Source organism: Bombus fervidus, chromosome 1 (genome assembly GCF_041682495.2).
Source record: "Bombus fervidus isolate BK054 chromosome 1, iyBomFerv1, whole genome shotgun sequence".
In the NCBI taxonomy this organism is placed as follows: Eukaryota; Metazoa; Arthropoda; class Insecta; order Hymenoptera; family Apidae; genus Bombus; species Bombus fervidus.
Window position 1 is genome coordinate 14,538,333 of NC_091517.1, and position 19,968 is coordinate 14,558,300.

Consider the following 19,968-nt stretch of genomic DNA (forward strand, 5'->3'; position numbering starts at 1 on the left):
TTTTTTTTTTTTTTTTTTTGTTTTGTTTTTTGGTGAATCATCGAAATGTCTTTGCCCGTTTGTGTTACAGTGCCGTTGCTCTGGTAAAACGTTTATCGCGGCGAGATTGCTGCGAAAACACGACGCACAAAAAATATTGCACGTATACCCTATAAAATTGCACTCCTGAAAACTGAAAGTACGATTTACGCGAGATTAGCAGTCGCTTGCCAAGTTGCCAAGGTTTACGAACTGCGCATGATATTGGAAAAATTAGAAATGTTACGAAATTTATTAGACGAGATAATCACATAAATGATGGAAAATATTTTCTAAGAGAAATTCGCGAGAAATAGTTTTTCAAGTTATTAATCAACATAAATCAAACAGAGTGACTTATCTAATTTATTTAAAAATAGAAAGTTTATTCGTTCGAAATGATTACTCCAGATTGACGTACCTAAATTAATCTTTCCAAGGTATGCAAATTTTCACCGGTGTAAAAGCAATTCTGGTGCTTGTAACGAAGTAACGTTTCGAAAATAACATTTTCTACAATGACGTTCTCTCATCTCATTTGAGGTGATGTTTTCCATTCTCAGACGAAAGCCATTGTGACGAACTCATTCTCGCTGTTCATCAGATACAGAATCGCTCAATTCTCGATCGTTGAACGAACTTGTAAGTTTACGAAACGAGTGAACGTGCGTGTTGTTTAAGTAGCGATAAAAGCGTCGCGAATCCAGTCCCGGAAAAAACCAGTCGAGGTAAACACCGTGTAGGTGTGGTAATCACACTTATGATCCTTCACTGGACTGACGCTAATTATACCGCGTAGATACCAGGTTTCCTCCATTTGAAAGAACAGTCCTCCTCCGCTGTCACCTTCGCAGAGACTGGATCCTGCAAATAGAATGATTTATCATGGTTATTGTCAATTCTATTTCCGCTGCTGATAAACATAGCTTAGCAGTTTAATGATCGAGTTTCGTCGAATGACTGTGTTTCAGTGTATTTCCTTTACTAGCATTTGTACGATACGATGGAAACAAACGTTCAAATAAAAGTCAACTGTGCGTGTGTACTGTTTAATCGACTTTTTGATTTTGAAGCGTAGAATCACTCGGTATATTTATTATGCTCGTTGCAGTAGGTTTTTGGAAATTATAAATTACAAATTTAAAAAAAAAGAGAAAAACAAAATAAAGGAATAATTATTACTTTTTTATACAGGATCGCAAAGTGTCTGCATTAATACGATTATAATCTCGGAAGGTATATAGTTCTAATTAAACATATAGATACGAATTGTGCAATAGTTTAAAAAATTAATAAAATTCACCGATTGATAATATAATTCATTCTAAACGTCTACTTACCATTCAAATTACCGGCACAGAACTTGTCAGACGTAATGTACCCGCGGAAATCAAATGGTACAGCCAATAAACATTGGTCATACGGTATATACGGCAAGTTCACTTCCTGCAGGACCTTACTCGGCTCATCTTCAATCGTTTTGCCCCAGCCAACAGCCTGAAATGAACAACGTCTAAAACCTAGAACCATTCACGATTCCCAATTAAAAGCACATTACTTTCATAACAAAGCGGAGAAAATAAAGAAAGAAAAATCGCTGGCAGATGGGAATCAAATTAATTGCTGAAATAGAACGATGTCGCGGCATAACGGGCGTGTGAATTAATTACGGAAATATAATCCAGCGTGACTTAATTAGCCAGCTGAAACCAGTCACGGAAGAGGAAAGGTAGGTAAAAAGGCCGGAAATCTGGCGAGAAAATAGCGTTGCAACTTGGCTGAAATTAATCAAGGTAATACGTTGCCGTAGCTGGATATTTCTTAATTAATAACCAAGATCTTACCTTTCCGTTTTGGCCAACTTGCAGCTGTTTCCGTTCGTATATATTGTCCCAATCCATGCAGATCGGACGCACCTGAGCAGTTAACTCGAAAGAAGTAGTCAATCTCAAAAGGGCTATATCTTGAGCGAAATTCCCTCTCGCCCCTATATATCGTTCCGGTGTCAAAATCTCGGCCAACATCGATTTTTGCTCGTAATTCTCGTCCGCGTTCCAATCGCGATAGTGCTTGCCCGTTGCCACCGCGTACTTCGATTTGTCAAGCACTGTATTGTACACCTCGTCGTAGAAACAGTGGGCAGCTATCGAAACAATGTTTGCCATCCTTTATCCGTGATATGTGCTACTGTGTATATTGTATACGAGTAGTATTTGGGTACTTTCAGATTATTGCAAATATGTAAAATATACACTCTGGTTCAAAGGTATTCGAACATTTATCATAGAAAACGTCCATATGGTATGTGTTATATGAAATATTTTGAGATATTATTAGCATTATTATGAGACACGACTGTCATAATTATATCGATAGAATCTAAAAACTATCTGAAAATGTATATGAAAATTACAAGATTTTCATTGCAAACGTATGTGTTTAGTAGGAAATTGACATACAGCGTGAATAGCCATCTTAAGCATACAATAAGTATTAAATATGATCTCGTTGAATGTCGATGTTTAATAATATATTGGATAATTGTCATTTAAATAGTTCCGCGTTCTATGCGAAATGTATAGTTGAGCTAAATATCTTGTAATTAAATTGCACACTAATTGCAAATACTTAACGCCAGTGTACCTAATGGAAAGCACATTTTTGTGATATCTTTTATTTTATCTGTGAATATGAAATGCAACTGTCAAATATATTCGCGTGACTTCGAAGCAGGAATTTATTTTCTCGAACGAAATTACCTGATACAACTAGATTGTTGCTTATAAGTGTGCCCCCGCAAATTTGCTCGTACTCGTTTGCTGAGTTTTTGCGGTAGATGCCAACATGCCACGGAAATACTCCGAACTTTGCCTCGAATCCGTTCACGACCAACGTGTTACCTTGTGAAATGGGTATTCCACACTCTGACGAAGCAGAATAAATTAAATTAGATCGAATACATTAAACTTTCCTTGAATTAATAACAGTGGAGAAACAAGCAAGGCTAATTCATAAAATGTCTGATTCATATTTTTCATAAAATATTTTTTTTTTTTTTTAGCAACATGCAGTAACATTGGTCGTTTCTATGTCTTCCTTTTTCTAAAAATTTAATTTATTTAAAAAAAGAAATTTCCAAGTAGATTCCAAGTAGATTCCAAGTAGAAATTCCAAGTAGAAAATGTATTTGGGAAATATTTAACAGTATTTGGCTGGTTTGTTGTTTTTTACAAAATTTATTCAGTCTCAATGACCAAAACTTATCAAGAATGCATTAACTGCTCTTATTAATTTTACACACGTACTATTTATGATTACAAGCGTGTAAATTATTCTTTGCTCTGTTCCAAGAATCAGAGCAGCATGTTGGAAACAAGATACGTAAAATCATCATTACCTGGAAGACAACGGAAAAGACGACGGTCCCATAATCCGTCTTCTAGACAAGTGACTGTACGATACGCTGGGTCATTCGTCACGGACAATTTGTAAAACGATTTGCACGACAAAGTCGCCACCGTTCCAGGTTTAATTCGATCGCTGCAAGACACTTCGTTTCCTTGGTACGAGCATAAAATATTCACCGTGGTACTGTTCAATGGTGGACATATCCCTGTTACAATGAAATTTTGATGAAAGAGAAATATTAGTGAAATATTAATTCCTAAACAAATAATAAAAAGATTCTTTCTATTTTTCTCGCTTTTTACTTTAAATTCAATATTTTTTATAAAAAGGTTTGTTCCATCTATACGAAATATTGTTGAATATATCATTTATTAAGTATTATATTATAACGTTATTATTTTGATTATGTTTGAAATGTCATTATTTAAACTACTGTCACATGATACTTAATTATGTATATTTTATACAGAAGAGCTGGGGTAGAAAAACTGCAACGAAGAGGGAATAATCAATAATTCAAATAACACGTCGGATAACACAGTAATTAATCAATTAATTTACGAAATACCAGTGAATTATATAAATTTCATCCTATTTAGTTAACTATATAGATTTAATGTAAACAAAGCGAGCGAATATTCTCGAATTCGAAATCAGTTTGTACTAGAATCTATTACTATCATTCGAGTTGAAAATGGTAGAATGGTAAACGGTAGAACCGAGAAATCTTTATGGCTCACGCTCGTTTCTATCGTAATATATTTCGTCAAATAAATATTTCTCGAAAAATTTCAGTTTTATACGTGCGTGAAGTATAAATCATAAGATAGATTTTAAAAAATGTCACACATGCACCTTGAAATTTTAGTATTTCGTAAGACTAAACCTTTGATATCGTACAATTATTTCCTTATCTTCCATCGTTTACATTAGTCCAGTCGCATAGTTAATTGATTCTTTTTACGTTAGCGCTAGATCTCTAACTATTCCAACACAAACACGACAGTAATCATTGTTGTACACATCTAATATTTAACTATTTGTAAATATCATAACTCGTAATAATTCCATGGAAACATGCAATCGTTACATCACTTATACGTTGAAATAATATAAATTAAATAAAGCGTGACATAAAGCAAGGAACTACCATCAAGCCATCAAAGTCAAGCTGGAATTTAACGGAAGATAAATACGTCGATAATTCTAAATCGAGATCTCTGAATTTTCTTTTCGATTGACACTGTTTTACTCTTTCAGAATTCTCGACGTAAATTACTTTCGCTAATTTGGTAAAATCCGTAATCGAATGAACTTACTGAGACACGAGGGCAGGTTGTACCATTTGTCGTTGAAGCAAACAGGAACGGCACTTCCGTTCAAAATGTAATTGTGCCGACAGGTGTAATTCAGAATGCTGTTACTAGGAACTTTATCTCCCGGACGTTTCGGGCAAGGTTTACCACAGCCACCCAGTTCGTAACTTCCACCTTCGGGTTGTTCGGGAAGGACGCAGCCGTTTTCCGATTTTCTACAATGTCCAGCCACGATAATTAACAGTGTCGTAATTAAACGGACAGCAAATAAGAGAATAATTGAATTCGTTACAGCAGAGTTTTCTTTTGCCGTTTCTTGGTTAACACGTTGACTGTCACACGTTTTTTATATATTTTTCCTTGGGAATAAAATATACTACACCATGACATTTAATTCTTGCAACATATTATATTGTATTGGTGCATTTTTTCTGCGACGATGTTATCTAAGACATTTACATTGTAAAAAGTTTTATTTCATGAAAATTATATTATAAAAAAAAAAAAAAGACGATTATTTTAATCATTATAAAAGCTTTAGTAACGTGGGTCATCGACGAGCATTACGACAATCAACGTGCTGAGTTTCGCTATCTTTGCATTTTTCATAACATTTTCTACGCAAACAGTCGAAAAATTTCCCGTGTAACACGTACTTTTTCTTGGTCCTTAAATATTTTGTTGTGACTTGTATTTATCTTTCATCAAAGTAAATTAACTTACTTGACACATTCGCGCTCGTCGCTCAAATCGCGACAATCGAATTTATCGTTGCACCTTGCTGTCTTCGGTAAACATTCGCCGCTTCCACAACGGAACTCGTTTTTCCTGTTTTCGAAATGACAACAAACGTTGATTACGTGTTTGAAAACACATGGCGTGCAGTGTATTTCTGCGATTGTATCGTTGCACTTCGGATAAAGGAGAGGAAGCAGAAACGAAATCAGGGAAAAATTCGAGGAATTTGTCTAACCATTTCGGGACGAATTTTTTTTTTTTTAATCATAACGCGATAAAGCAATGACATTAACTGTAATACGCTCTAGATGTAATGTAATTCTAGAAATAATGACAGGCTAATTTTCATAGGATAATTTTTAAAGTAAGGGCCATTATTATGTGAGATCCTGTATTACAGTAAATCTTGGACGTATACGCTGGAAAGAATTAAAATATAAATATATTATATTCCATTATCTGCGCTCTTTTATCTAAAATTCCATAGTATTATAACGTTCACTGAAAAGCTAAATCTAGAATCATCATCTGACTGGAATTTTTAATACAAACGGTCAGCAAATTTTTTTCCGCTTCAGGTTCATTTTGCTCAATCTAAGGATCCAAACTGCTCGTCGAATATCTCACAACTTCCAACAAAATCCGATACAAAATGAAGCATTGTACAACGTACAAATTACGAGAATTTAAAAAAAGAATGGGGAACGATTGTTCGATACAAAATGGAATCGTATAGCGATGTCGGATTTCACGTATCAGTTAACAGGAAGCGAAACTAACGATTCGAAATCAAGCTACAAACGTACACTTGTTTCTATCGCTATTTACCCGAGTAGATCGTGTTCCCGAATCGAGTTTCCATCAGTAATCTCACCATGGCGCACGTTTGTCACTTTTAGTTAACTGAAATTCATTAGGACAATTTGAATGGGCGAAATATTTCATAGCCGGATATAGCAAAACTGCCTCGATTGTCGAATACGCGTTTACTGAAAAGCAATCCGCGCGATACGATACCGTTCGTATCGTATCGTATCGTATCGTATCATGTCGTATCATATTTAATCGTTACGAATTTTATTGTTCATCTGTTTGTCATTTGTACCGTATGTCACGCTTATTACGCGATTCCTTCGAATTATACAAATAACGAAAATACAATACAATAGCTATATATAAAAACACACTATAAAAATAACTTCGAAGTGCAATATTAAAAATACCAAAAATATGTCTTCGTTTCTGAAATAAAACGTTTCCGTCTATGGATGAATTGACTGATACTTAATTTTTATTTCATGCAAATTATGAAATATTACGGCCGAGTGTATACGAGTCCATTTATTATACTTGGATATTCAGACAGACTTATCAACCTGTCAAGCTATACATCGGCTATATTTTTCATTTTGCTTAATTATAAATTAAAATTTACCATATCCCTATTGTCTTGCTTTTTTCTTTCGTACTCAATAATTTTATTTCGTATCGATCGAAATTTAACGTGACTATTAGGAATTATAAAAAGAAATGTACCGTAATATATTCATAATATATTATGGTATAAGTTGAACAATCTACTTAGATATTCATTCGATACTAATTTGCGATAATTCCTCATTCCAGAGATAGATCGAGATCATCTAGGAACAATGTTGCTATTATTTTAGACGAACATAACGTTTAACATCAAGCTGCTTGCCATCTCTAAATTATTCCAAGTATCTTTCACACAATCAATCCTATAATACTCAGTTGCTACGTGACCGTATCACTAGCTATTCTTGAACGTTCGAATTGCTCAGTTTCACAAGCATATTTATCAACCACGCAGTACAATACAGTCCTTATGATCAGGTCTGTGGCTACGCGCTTCAACATATGCAAATACCGTATTATACGCACGTTTGCTATACGGTTTTAAGCTTTCACACTTTTAAATACAACACTTTTAAGCAACGTTGTCTGATAAAGACTTAATCCGAAAAACCGTCATGTGCATACATAATGCAATTGTTAACGTTTACTTTCTATACAAAATTGGAAGTAACAGATGAAGAAATTATTTTCTATTTCATTTATCTTATCTTTCTTCGATGTTTTAATCCGTTGTAAAAGGATCAATGAACCTTGATAACCTCGAAAAATCTACCAATCATATTTTTCACTCTTATTTAGTTGAAGAACAAAACTCACCTGCACTGAGTTTTGTCATCGGAAAACCGTTCACTGGATATCTCGATTTCCTCATCATCACGCGGTGCACCATTTCTCGAAGGTAACACGTTATGGTTTTTCTGTGGTTTGTCGTTGTCATAATCAAAATTCTGTTTTTCTTTATCAACTGGATCATCAACAGGGTTGTATTCAGGAGGCCTATGTCCAGGGGGTCCATGTCCAGGAGGACCACCACCACGGTTTAATCCAGGAGGACCACCACCACGGTTTAATCCAGGTGGAAGTCCAGAAGAACCATCATCACGATTTAATCCAGGTGGAAGTCCAGGAGGACCACCACCACGGTTTAATCCAGGTGGAAGTCCAGGAGGACCACCACCACGGTTTAATCCAGGAGGCCCCCAACCACCTGGAGGACCTCGTGGTGCATTAAATTTGTTTCGTCCACGACCAGGAGGATCAGGGGAAGGTCCCCGTTGTGGGCTTCTTTTCAATCTGCCAGCGTCATTCTGATCGGCCACTAACAAGGTAGAAATAATAATTGTATCGTGATGATAAATTTCTAAACGTTATCGTGAGCACATTGTTATGCCGCGCCGGTTCGTCGCTATGTCGTGCGAATCGCTTCCGGAAGAGGCGTGAGTTATGAAAGAACTCATTAAAATGTTTACTTCAGTGAGCGTTTAAGAAAATATAACTAAAGTTTGATGCAACGAATCTTTTTTTAAACATGAGTGAATTAATTAATCTACCATTTGTTCAAAGACGAACACCTACATATAATTATAAATTTAAAAACATACTGTTTTTTCAAAGTATACAAGTCTTCATGTGATAAAAATGATAAAGTATTGAAATTCTCGGCTCTGTTTCGTAAAACGATAATTTTAATTTATAAAGTGTTGCTAAACGTCCAGGTCTCTCAAAATGATTCAAACACACATCTAAACTATCATTCATCTCAAACAATATAATTTCCAGTCACCAAAATCATCTTCACTGCGCACTTATCTTTCGTCCGCTAAACTCTCTACCCTACATTAAAAAAAAAATTAAACTTTTCAAAAAAGCGTCAACCAATAGCAACCATTTAAAAATCTCTCGAAGCGCAACTTTTGTACCCCGTATGTATCCCATGCACGCCATGCACATGTTCTTTGCTCCCATGAAACTTGATGACGATCAGTCATGGAAATCGACCTTAACATCAGCTACTCACGCGATGCTGATAGATCAGTCAACAAGAAGACCACCAAAAGTACAACGCACGCATTCATAACTGTGCTAACTCCACAAAATCATTGCGACCATGGACAATAGTGGAGAAATGACTGACAATCGTGGTGACTTAAAAACCGATTTGTTGCTCGTCCACGAATATCTGGGCCGTCCCACGATCACACACACGAGTTCCAAGAGAAGTGGGAACCTTGATAGGCAACGATGAACTAGTCGCCTTCACTTCGCGTCATCACCAAACTGAAAGTCGACTGTAGGATGCTACGAGAACTATACTACAGTATAGCAGCTGTACGATGACCGTGAACATGTCAGAAGATTCCAATCTGTTAAAAGTGTGTGTATATACATATATGTTTTTGGATGTAATTAGTTGTGATTTAGGAAGAGAAAGCTTCGGGAGAAAATAATTGATACAGGAAGATTTTTTGAGTGATTTCGTAAAATCGTATACCTGTTCGTAAAGTGATTTTCGTGGAATCGAGTGGCTGATTATAATTAATGATTCTTGGGATTTTTGGGATTTTTGAATATTCATGGTCTTCCTATTTGATACTGTATTATTTAGACTTTATTTGATTATCTGTAATTGATTGATCTCTTTACGTACTTTGTTTTGATCATCGCTAAAATGTCACGAGCTTATGTGATGTTGATATGTTCGATAAAATGAATGAAAGGTATCCTTGATTGATTATTCATCGAAAACTCGTATAAACAATACTAAAAAATTAACAAATCCGTATTAACAATTCCGTTATAAACAAAACCGTAAGAGACGTTAAAGAAAAAAATAATCACATTTATAAAAAAAAAGGACTAAGATTGTTTAATAGACGTCTCTCGTGTGAAGCTCGAAAAAATATTTGAAAATGACACTTCCACAAAACAATTTATCAGCGAGCCCACAATCAAACATGCAAATTGTCCTTCTATAGATGGATACGAAACAACTCCTGGACGACTATTTTGCATATATATATATATGTCGGAGATGAAAGGACAACGGGGTCACCCGTTGGAATTACTTGGAAAAATCTCAATAGCATTCACGAAATAACCCAAACACAGTTCATTCGAAACTTGAGACAATGAGCTTAGGCTCGAGGCGACAACCGGTCGCCGAGCGTAGCCACGATCACGGGATGAACGTTCCACCTAACAGAAAAGTACCAATATTATGAGACACACGTTGTGTTAATAATCAAACCCCGGGCAAGAGCAACGTCGCAGCTACGCGGGTCTGCCTAGCAACGGTGGCTGCAGTTTTGTTGGTATCCCGGGTTAACGTTCAACAAAGCTAACGCGATCGTAAGGAGAGGAAAGTTTCCATCAGTCAATTATTCTTATGATCTCCTTGGAGAGTGACATATCGTCTAGAGAGCAATATACCGAGCGTTACAGCGAACGTTACTTTTGTGCATAAAATTCTATTCTGAGTTTAACAAAGAGTGAGCCCGTGAACCGTGGATTCGCTATATCGAACTTAAGGTCATTGCCATTAGCGTCTAGTTACCGCGGTCACTGGTCGATCTTATTTCATCTGTATCCGTGATAATAAACGCTATCTCGATTGTGCAACAACAATGAACAACTCAGGCGAAGATTCTTTACACGCCCATAACCCAAGCCCCGACGTCAACCCGACATATATATATACGGTATATTCGTAGTATAACAAACATACCATTTTAAATCGATTCGTCGCGAATATTCTAGATTCTAGAAGATGAATTCACTGAGAACATTTTATTCCATTTCTGGAGGAGACGATATGGCAATATAGCGTATAATATGAACTGCTACGCTTGTCTACGATGAAAACAGATGTTTATCGCGTGTACCAGCATTTCCAGAGAAGTTATTAATTCTGAATGAAGTTGTTCAAAGATGATGCGAAATTCGTTGCGCAAGACAGATTGCGATTGCGTAATTCTCTACGTGAATCTGTATCTTCATAGCATCACATATGTATGTATGTATTCGTTTGTACGTAGATTGAATCTGTGTGTTCGTTCGTTAGATTGCTACGAGTTTCAGGCATCTTCAACATAGTCATCGCGATGATTACGCTCGCTCGAAAATATCGTAGAATGTGTGAAACTCGTTTTAAACACGAAATAACTAGACAGCGAGTTTGGAAAAAAAATTTGATTGACGCAATAGCAAATACTAACGAATTCTCGAGGATAATTCAATTTGTAGTGGAAATTCTGAAAAAATGATAGACCGCCGCGCAGCATCATCCAGGGGCGTTGAAACAATCAAAATACCAAATATTATACTTTTTTTCTTTTTTAATAAATTTAGTAGTTCCAAAGTAGAAGCACTGATAGGTTAATAACACGATCTCGTGGAACATTTAGAACACGAATTGAATGCAGCCGTCATGCAAATTGCAAAACAAAAGAGAACTTCATTTCGCCTCGAACAACGACTGAAAAATCGAGTACGACGTTTAAAACGCCCGAAATAATAGAGGGTTGTTTTTTTTTTTTGTATAGACATCACGATTCCTTTTTACACTCAGCCGTTGAATAGATTTAAAAAATGAACGTAGTGCTTCAGACACACGGGGCGAAGCATATATACAAAGTACCAGAAGGACTAAGGGAATTGTGTACTGATATCTCGCGGGAAGTAAGCATTTTTCTAAATTCGTAAAATACTCTACGATTTTATATAAAATTTATTACGGTCGAGATAAAATTACAAAAACTTCTTTAATGTAAATCACTAATAATTTCTTTTAGTCATTTTTATAAATACGTATATAGAAATTCAATAAAGAAAAAGATATTCGTTCGAATTACGTCTAGTTCTTTCTATCTGTAAAACCCATACATTTTTTTCTTTTTAATTGTTTTTTTTTTTAATCTTCATTTCTAAACGTTGAAAGAAATTCCAATCGCATAACGAGGACAGCACTTAACGTTAACAACAAACTATTTATCTGCATATACATATGTAAGCAGCACATACACATTCTACTGAATGATAAAATACCATCATAAATGCAATAAATTCTTCGATTTCCCTATCGACGTAATCTCTAATCTCGTGTTAACGGTTAATTCCTAATTTAATAATTGAAACAGGTTCTTCGTTCCCAGCCAGCCAATTTAATCGCCTTTATCGCCGATTACGTGGATACGCTTCTGATCACACGCGAAAACACGAAAGGTACATTTCTCTCCTCGATGTATCCTTCTTCTTCCGCAATCTTCTTGCCTTATTACTTTTTTCTTTATTTATTTTTTTATTCTCGGCACGAGCGACCATGTTATTAAAAGTCTATCGTTTCAGTTGCGGTTAAAGTCGTAAACAACATTTTACTTGAGAGCCAAGCTATTCTGTGCATACTTTACCGGACTGGTTTCACTTTGGAGCAGATCGCAGTCGCGGCTCCGAAGATCCAAGTGAATTTTATTGTCGCGTGCTGACCGCTTGTCGATGGCTACGCGATATTTCCAGTCCTTTCTTCCTTTTCTTTTCTCCTTCCCTTTCTGCAATTTTCCTTTTAGTATGTCGCTCCTTTTTATTTTTTTTCATTTCCCAGAAAGCATTCCGCGAGTATTTGGACGAGGTTGACACGCAACCGGTACAGGCATGCGAAGGTAAGAGAACTGCGAATGAATCGTAAAAAGAAACTGGTAGGTAAACGTTATTGTTTTAAGCGACCGGCTGTAACGCGGGCTCGTTTGAGGGTAAAGTTATAAAATGAAGCGGAATAAAGATACGTGCGGCTTTTCGGTAGCCATGATCGTTATCATAGGAAATTTAGTGATCCTTTAGATCGAAATTTTTTTACGATCCTCGGTTAATGCGAATGGTTATCTATATAGGAGGTAAAAGCTAAGGAATGGCTTGATATGTTAACTCAGAGTTATTATATTATCATAAAGTGGATATAACGGGGGTTGTAAAACTAAAAATACCAGTATTACCTACGTCATTTTATATCACGAACTCTCGATGAAAGAATATAATACACGTGATTACAGTAATTTCAGCAAAGTAATATCGAGTGCTTTTAATTTCCCGTACAACTATCTTAAACGTAGATCCAACTTGCGACGAAAAATCTATGATATCGATACGAGATATCCTAGAAGCTACGGGAGCTGTACGAGAAGATGCAGAGCGTGCTGCCACAGTGATACAAGTCAGTGTTTAAATTAAAAGTACTTTCGAAGTGAAATATATTAAAATATCGGATCGATAAATTAAAATCAGGCTGCGTTTCGTGGCCATTACGAGAGAATGGTGTTGAGCGAAGCTGAAGGGAAGATTCAATGGCAAAGAGCAGTGGCGAATACACTGGATATCTTGAGAAAAGCTGGTGCCACGCAAGCGGAAATTTCTAAAGCCGCAAGACTCGTAAAAGTAATTTTTCTCTCTTTAACACGGCGCTACTAACAATCATTTGATAATTAATCACGCATAGTTTGCCTATCGTGGATACTACACTAGAAGAAATCAGAGGATCGATGCTCGTAAGATCGTAATTGCACGTCACGATCGTGATGTCACGAATTCGGTGTAAATTCTGGATACGTTGAAAAATTCGACGTTGATGACTGTTGATGTTCGCAGCGGGAACGGAAGAAGAACCTCTGAAGAAGGATGAACGTATACTCGAACCCGTGGAAGCTGTTCAAGCGGTCGCTTGGATGGAAATGATGTACCAAGACTCTGGATTAACATTGGAAAAGGCCAACGAGGCTGCTGCAATTATCCAGGTAACGATACGATGCATATGAATGTAGTGATTAACGAGAGACTGCGCATTTTTATACATTTATGGGAAATTTGAAAGTGAAAAAGAGCATAGAATGCATGCAATATGCAAAGTAGGTATAGTACTCGCTATAATATTTAATAGATAAGAAAATAAGTAGGTTCTGAGAAATAGTAGGGTCTACAGTTTTAGCCATATTCATGATAATGAGCATTCTTATCCGCAGCCACAGCAAAATTAATAAATTTACCTAGTTAATCTTAATTCGTTGCTGAATTCACGTAAAATTATCTCGTAAAATACGCAATGCCTTGATGGATTTTTTATGGAAATACGAATGATCGATAGATTTACTTTTTTCTTTTTAAAACAGAGAGCTTACAAAGAATATCGTGCGAGAAGACGATGCTACGACGTACAACAATTGGTGACAACGCAGACAATGATCGCTGAAGCTATCGTCGATACGGTACATCGCAAGATTTTTGAAAAGGTCACCTCACGTCCAGACATCCCCACCGAATATGGCACTCGCGAGGAAATGATGGCCACGAGCACGCAACTTCAGCTTACTTTCAAAGAACATATGAAGATGAGCCGCTTAATAAAAGAAAGTACAGCATTTAATATACGTGATACATATACGATACTTATAAGTGATGAACTGTTCAAAAATTATGCTTTCCCGTATGTACATAATAATACTGGTTTTTATTAGGTGACTTAAAACCTAGCGAATACGAGGAGGACGAGGAAGAATACAAAGAGCAAAGTAACTGGAAAATTTCACTCAAAAAATTAATATAAGAATAATATAAGAGAAAAATTGAAAATTTTAATTTAAAGAAGAGGTGGAGGAAGTTGTGCCTACTGAACCTGCGCCCAAGCCTAAATATCGTCCGGTAGAACCACGAGTTCTACCATCGAGAACAGAATACAGGGAAGAACCATTGACAGAAGAAGAAGAAGAAACGGAAGAACTGCAAGCGACAGAAACTGAAATTACGGAGCCGTTGACCGTAAGTCCGGATTTACAAACGGAACCCGAAACAGAGCGGTCAGAACTCGTCGACGAAATCGAGGAAGATGAAGGTATTAATGATAATTTTATACGCTGTGCGTGGTAATTAATAACGAAATCCTTACAGTGCGTGAGACGAAAGAAGATGTAGTAGAGGAAAAAGAAGAGGAAAAAGAAGAGGAAAAAGAAGAGGAAGAAGAAAAGGAAGCAGAGAAGGAAGAAAAAGAAGCAGAGAAGGAAGAAAAAGAAGCAGAGAAGGAAGAAAAGGAAGCAGAGAAGGAAGAAGAGGAAGCAGAGAAGGAAGAAGAGGAAGCAGAGAAGGAAGAAGAGAAAGAAGAAAAGGAAGCAGAGAAGAAAGATGAGGAAGAAGAAAGGGAAGCAGAGAAGGAAGAAGAGGAGGATGAAGAGGATGAAAAATTAGAAGAAAAAGAAACGAAAGAGAAGGAGGAAGAATAGAGAGAGAGAAGAAGGCAAAAGAAGTAGAAGAAACGGAGGGAAAAGTGGAGGAGATGGAAAAGAAAAAAGGAGAGACGCAAGAGTGTCCAAATGATGCCCAAGAGGCTGGCGGTACAGAGCCCGTTGTAGCGGAATGATATAAATGCGCTCGTTTATTAACTTTATTAAAGCAATATACTTCCAAAATAAGTTTATTAACTTTATTAGCGCAATATACCTTAAAAAATAACCATCCGGAGGAGCGACGATGCGCCAACCTTGAAATTGAACTACTGTCCGAAACTTCTTTGCCCCTTTTTGTGGGCAAAGATAAAAATTAGAAGTGAAAATTCGTATGCAGAAATCTTATAGCGGTTTTAATGTAAATTTGTTAAATACATAGAGCGATGTCTTCGTACAAAGGTAAAATATATATGTGATATGATCTTTTTTTCTACCTTTTTTGTTAAACTCGAATTTCTTAATAAATAATAAATAATAACCAATAAATAGCGATATAAATACATTTATAGCAGCTAGCTACTGTGTGTAAAAAGGACGAGTAGCCAACGAACGTGCGAACTAGAAACGATATAAATACAAAAACTTGGTATGAAAAAGTGGAACTTGAAGTGAAGAATCTTCGTTGAATTTAAAACGTGTGTCTCCACGGTGTGCCTTTCGCTGAACAACAAGTACCAGTCTTTATTAAACGAGACTTGAGTTTTTTGAATTGATTGCAGTCCCCTTCCCTGAAGATCGGACCGCAGCCGTGTCTGCACGTTCTCCCCATCGACACACGATTGTCTCGGAAACGGCATTTATTGCTGCTCGAATATTTCTCCCCTTGTTTCGCGTTCACGATTTCATCCAGTTGACAACTGTTTTCCGAGGTGAACGATTTATCGCATTCGTCTTTAGTTCGTTCGCTCGAAAATTCAGGGCCGCCGGGATATGTCTTGTGCTTGCACTTTTTATTAGTCTTGTACTTTTCCACCAGAATACACAAAGAGTCCTTGTGATTGATCGTGCCCACGGAATCGTCCAGTTCCTCGTCGTTCTGCTCTTGCACCGTCGAAATCTTTTCTGAATTGTTCGCGCAACAGTTGTGACCGCAGATAGATTCGTGCGGGGTTTGGTCCTTGGAACAGCAATTTCTCTGATTGTTGGAGTTTGAGGAGCAGAGACACGTGTCTGACGCGAGGCGCTTTTCCTTTGATGAATAACTGTTTGGGAAAATTTTCAATAAAGATCGTGAACTAACTCTTTGACGACTTATAATATTGAATGATTAAAATTCGTGTCTGATCGATTAATCTATATAATTTGCAAATGTACAACCCGAGTGTACTTTATTCCAAATACATTTTAACCCATTATTCGCTTATAACAAGATTTACAGCCCCAGTATTTTTAAATATAGAAGATAATCTTAAATATAGAAGATAGAATAAAATATAGAAGATATCGATTTTAATCCTCAATAGGATAAATGTAGAGAATAACAGATAAATATTTCGTATGTTTTACGTTTACCTGCTATCACCAAGTGCACTTTACAAGAGCTTTTATGAACGTAAAATAAAAATTTAACGTTACCTACAACCTTTTGTCATATTTTGTCACTTATAACAAGAAAGGAGTTATAAATAGTTCCATTCTGACACAGTTCTATAATAATACAAACTAATCCCGTTTTATGCTGCAACTTTATTTTTATTAACCTGTTGTACTCGTTGTCGCAACGATGATGGCAGTGATCGTGAGAATGGCAGCAATAATGACGATTCTGACGATACCAATAATCCCGATGAGGTCGTAGAAGATCAAGAGTCGAATGTTTCGCACAACGGAATGTGCGCGAAATACTAGACGACGATGGGTGGTTATCCTTTTGCGAGTTTCGATGATACGATTTATGATCTCTCCCTCCGGCATTACGCTCGTGCTCGTTTATATTGCAATCTAAACAAGACGAAATTATTAAGGTAATTCACGGTAATATAATTCATATCGACAAATTCAATGACAAATTCGATTTATCGACAACTGCAGATTTAAAAACGCGAGCAACTTTGATTTACTTCGTTTCTCGGACGAGTCGCTGCTTTTAACATTGTCCACTTCGTTCTGATCGCAGCCGTACAGAAGATTAACGGAATCCAATTTAGTGGAAGTTTCCTTCGGGTTTCGTCTTGGAAAATAAGAATATGAGCCACGACAACGACTAGAATTTCGAGGTTCCGTTATAAAACTTTTTATTGCCTTCGAGTTACAACTAACAAAAGAAGCAAACGAGTATGTGTTATTTCTTTGTATTCTTTTAGTGCTTATACGACAAAATTGATAACCCGATAATGAAATTCTTATTTCACCGACGTAAAATTAAAAGAAAAAAGGAGAAGTTTAAAAATTTCAATTTTATAAAATTTTCGGAATACAATCGCTCAATGTACGATATACAATAAGACATGAACTACATGTTGACATAATTCTCAGCTTTCGATGTATCATTTATAAATTAGTGTCTTTAATAACATTCTGAAAATTGCTTGAAGCTAAAAATGATAAAGACTCATAAAATAATATTACGATTAATTTAATAATATTACTTCCGTCGGTGATTAATATAAATTGTGAATACTAAACTATACTAGATATAAATTCGTGTTGTAATTGTGTAATTTAGTTCAGAATATCTCACTACTATCATATAGAAAAATGAAATATTAAAATTAAATTAGAATGTGATATTCTTCGTATAATTACAACGTATTTTCCTAAAATTCCTACGATAACTGTAAACAGCTGGCCACAAAAATATTTGTCAAATTAAAACGTTCCTGATAATCGATTCTCGTGTACAAAACGCGCCATACCTTTCTGTTTGTTCCGATTTAAAAAATTCGCTTTTCTGCGTGATCCCATTGTGCTCTTTGCTTGGGACGATGTCGAGTGCATCTCCAGCATTGCATTGATCGTTACGTTTACGACAACAACTGCAGATTATTGGCTTCTGGAGTAAGTTTTCCTTGATCGAGCCACTTTCGCCGCACTCGTCGTTCCAGAATGCCTTTGCTTCCACACGATTCGATCTTCCGTTTGAACAGTTTCTCGATGGAAGCGACGAATTTTCTTGATCGTTTAGCTCCTCGTTTCCGCTGACGCTTTCAGTCTGATTTCAACATTGTCAAGGACGATAATTTGCAGAAAAATGTTATTAAAAATGCTTCAGAAATCTTTAATCTAAATTTAATAATCTAAATCAAGCAGCTGAGAATCCCAAGGCCTGGGAATTCTTAAGATCGAATCATTGAATGATACATAAAAAAATTAATTTGCATGTATAACCTGGTTCAATATAATATGACATAAACACGAATACCGAAAAAATTTGTAGGATATTAGCAGTGAAAATACCTTATCAAACTTTGTTTCTTCTATGTTGCTATACAAACCAAAATTTTTCGGAAATTTACGTCGAGCTCGGCGAAAAGCTACCGCGGCTGCGACCAGTTGATGCGAGGATGACGGACAAACCTGGGACATGGCTGAAAAAGTCGTATGAACCGGTTCGAATATTTCCCAAATTTTAAAAATGTCCAATTTATCATTCGGAGTAATTGGTTAAGTTTGCTATGGGGAAAATGGTAATTGACGTTGAAGTGAGTCGCGCTATTTCACGAATAATTTGCAAAAAATCGAATTCGATTCTCCTATCGATGAGAACAATTCGAAACTAATACAAATGACAAGTATAGTACAATAACTAACGACAGTCTTCTGTTTATAAATTTAATTTCTTGTATTGAAAAATTTTCGATTCTTAAAACTAAAACTACTTAATGAAAATTTTGTTGATTTATATATTTGAAATTAAATCACTGAAAAATTAAGATTTTTAAATTAGACAATCCGTTTTAAATGTATATTATTCCTACAAAATCTAAGAGCCTTCTGTTAATTACCCGGAACACCAGCACGATTTTACGATATCTGATTCTATTACAGCATTTAGCGTGTAGTTCGCTCTGTATAACGATAGAGAATTCCGGCGGCATACAATTTCATTGGATTTGTATTAAACAGTATTTCGTGCAGTATGAAAACCTAAGCCAATATTCGATCACCGCACATTTCGTATCGAAACGTTTAACGACTTTAATTAGAACGATAGCCGATTGGTAGCAAAAACAGATCTGTTTTAACATCCATTGACTAAATGGAACAGTAAATCTTGTTAATTTCATGTTTCTTCAAAATGAATAATTGTAAAACAAACATGTGGATCCGTTGAACGTATATCAAAGCTTCTACGTGATATCGGATAATCATTAAGTTAACATTTCATCAACGAAACACATTTCAATTTCATTAAAGTAAATAGAAACCATTAGAAAGGAAAATTATATTACTCTCTGATAATGTTTTCAGTCTTAAGAAAAATCGCATAGTTAATTATACAATAAAATAATCGCTACTGGAAATGGGTGAAAAATAATAAGAACGAATCTCGTGATCGATAATCAACAGAAAATACATCGTTTCTAGTTATCATAATTTTAATTAACGATGAAATAACTGAGGAATGTTATTTGACACTGGTTGAAGTTAATTAAAAATGCGCTGATGATTTTAAAAAAATTAAGAACTTAATATCATTCAATAAAATAGTTCCAAAACTCTTGCAATTTGATTACATCAGTATATCAAAGTAAAACAGTTGTAATTTAAAGTAATAGCTATTTGAAAATAGCCATTACCGTACATATATGAGGATCAACTACTTTATTTCTTGTAAATGTTCCAAGCTAACCCGATGTATAAATCGTTCGTCCCAAATCGTTTCCGTGAATTATGCCATGGCAAATTCT

At 35.9% G+C, this 19,968-nt stretch overlaps 3 protein-coding genes across 4 annotated transcripts; 1 reads left to right on the plus strand and 2 right to left on the minus strand.

Moving 5' to 3' along the window:
• Positions 1–283: 283 nt before the first annotated feature.
• LOC139987268 (modular serine protease-like) lies at positions 284–9,006 on the minus strand. 2 transcript variants are annotated; one of them, XM_072003315.1, is made up of 10 exons: positions 8,878–9,006; positions 7,975–8,178; positions 7,677–7,869; positions 5,466–5,570; positions 4,746–4,957; positions 3,416–3,631; positions 2,778–2,942; positions 1,863–2,161; positions 1,359–1,515; positions 284–882 (listed from the first exon to the last, which is right to left on the minus strand). In XM_072003315.1, the coding sequence occupies exons 1-10, from the start codon at positions 8,933–8,935 to the stop codon at positions 695–697; spliced, it is 1,797 nt and encodes a 598-aa protein (XP_071859416.1). In that variant the 5' UTR covers positions 8,936–9,006; the 3' UTR covers positions 284–694. The 2 variants fall into 2 exon arrangements, with proteins under 2 accessions (XP_071859416.1, XP_071859405.1); XM_072003304.1 differs by having other exon boundaries at positions 7,677–8,178.
• A 245-nt stretch (positions 9,007–9,251) lies between these two features.
• LOC139985960 (uncharacterized) lies at positions 9,252–15,120 on the plus strand. The gene is made up of 12 exons (XM_072000875.1): positions 9,252–9,577; positions 10,617–11,537; positions 11,996–12,080; positions 12,204–12,333; positions 12,921–13,062; positions 13,134–13,313; positions 13,478–13,639; positions 14,012–14,252; positions 14,357–14,410; positions 14,485–14,730; positions 14,787–14,809; positions 14,897–15,120. Exons 2-12 carry the CDS (start codon positions 11,448–11,450, stop codon positions 15,113–15,115), a joined length of 1,572 nt encoding a protein of 523 aa, XP_071856976.1. The 5' UTR covers positions 9,252–9,577; positions 10,617–11,447; the 3' UTR covers positions 15,116–15,120.
• Positions 15,121–15,444: 324 nt separating this feature from the next.
• On the minus strand, positions 15,445–19,703 carry LOC139987273 (uncharacterized). The gene is made up of 5 exons (XM_072003347.1): positions 18,515–19,703; positions 17,974–18,269; positions 17,179–17,372; positions 16,819–17,059; positions 15,445–16,320 (listed from the first exon to the last, which is right to left on the minus strand). The coding sequence occupies exons 1-5, from the start codon at positions 18,641–18,643 to the stop codon at positions 15,747–15,749; spliced, it is 1,434 nt and encodes a 477-aa protein (XP_071859448.1). The 5' UTR covers positions 18,644–19,703; the 3' UTR covers positions 15,445–15,746.
• Positions 19,704–19,968: the final 265 nt, after the last annotated feature.

Excerpts from the sequence above, each read along its gene's own strand:
- LOC139987268 (XM_072003304.1), bottom strand. The coding sequence starts at position 8,935 with ATGAATGCGTGCGTTGTACTTTTGGTGGTCTTCTTGTTGACTGATCTA. Across the intron at positions 5,571-7,676 it reads GATGACAAAACTCAGTGCAG|GAAAAACGAGTTCCGTTGTG; the intron begins GTGAGTTTTGTT and ends TTTCGAAAACAG. Across the intron at positions 2,162-2,777 it reads CAACAATCTAGTTGTATCAG|CTGCCCACTGTTTCTACGAC; the intron begins GTAATTTCGTTC and ends TTGTTTCGATAG.
- LOC139985960 (XM_072000875.1), top strand. The coding sequence starts at position 11,448 with ATGAACGTAGTGCTTCAGACACACGGGGCGAAGCATATATACAAAGTA. Across the intron at positions 12,081-12,203 it reads CACACGCGAAAACACGAAAG|TTGCGGTTAAAGTCGTAAAC; the intron begins GTACATTTCTCT and ends CTATCGTTTCAG. Across the intron at positions 13,640-14,011 it reads AGGCTGCTGCAATTATCCAG|AGAGCTTACAAAGAATATCG; the intron begins GTAACGATACGA and ends TTTTTAAAACAG.
- LOC139987273 (XM_072003347.1), bottom strand. The coding sequence starts at position 18,643 with ATGTCCCAGGTTTGTCCGTCATCCTCGCATCAACTGGTCGCAGCCGCG. Across the intron at positions 17,373-17,973 it reads AAATCGGAACAAACAGAAAG|TTGTAACTCGAAGGCAATAA; the intron begins GTATGGCGCGTT and ends TTCTTTTGTTAG. Across the intron at positions 16,321-16,818 it reads TGCGACAACGAGTACAACAG|TTATTCATCAAAGGAAAAGC; the intron begins GTTAATAAAAAT and ends TTTCCCAAACAG.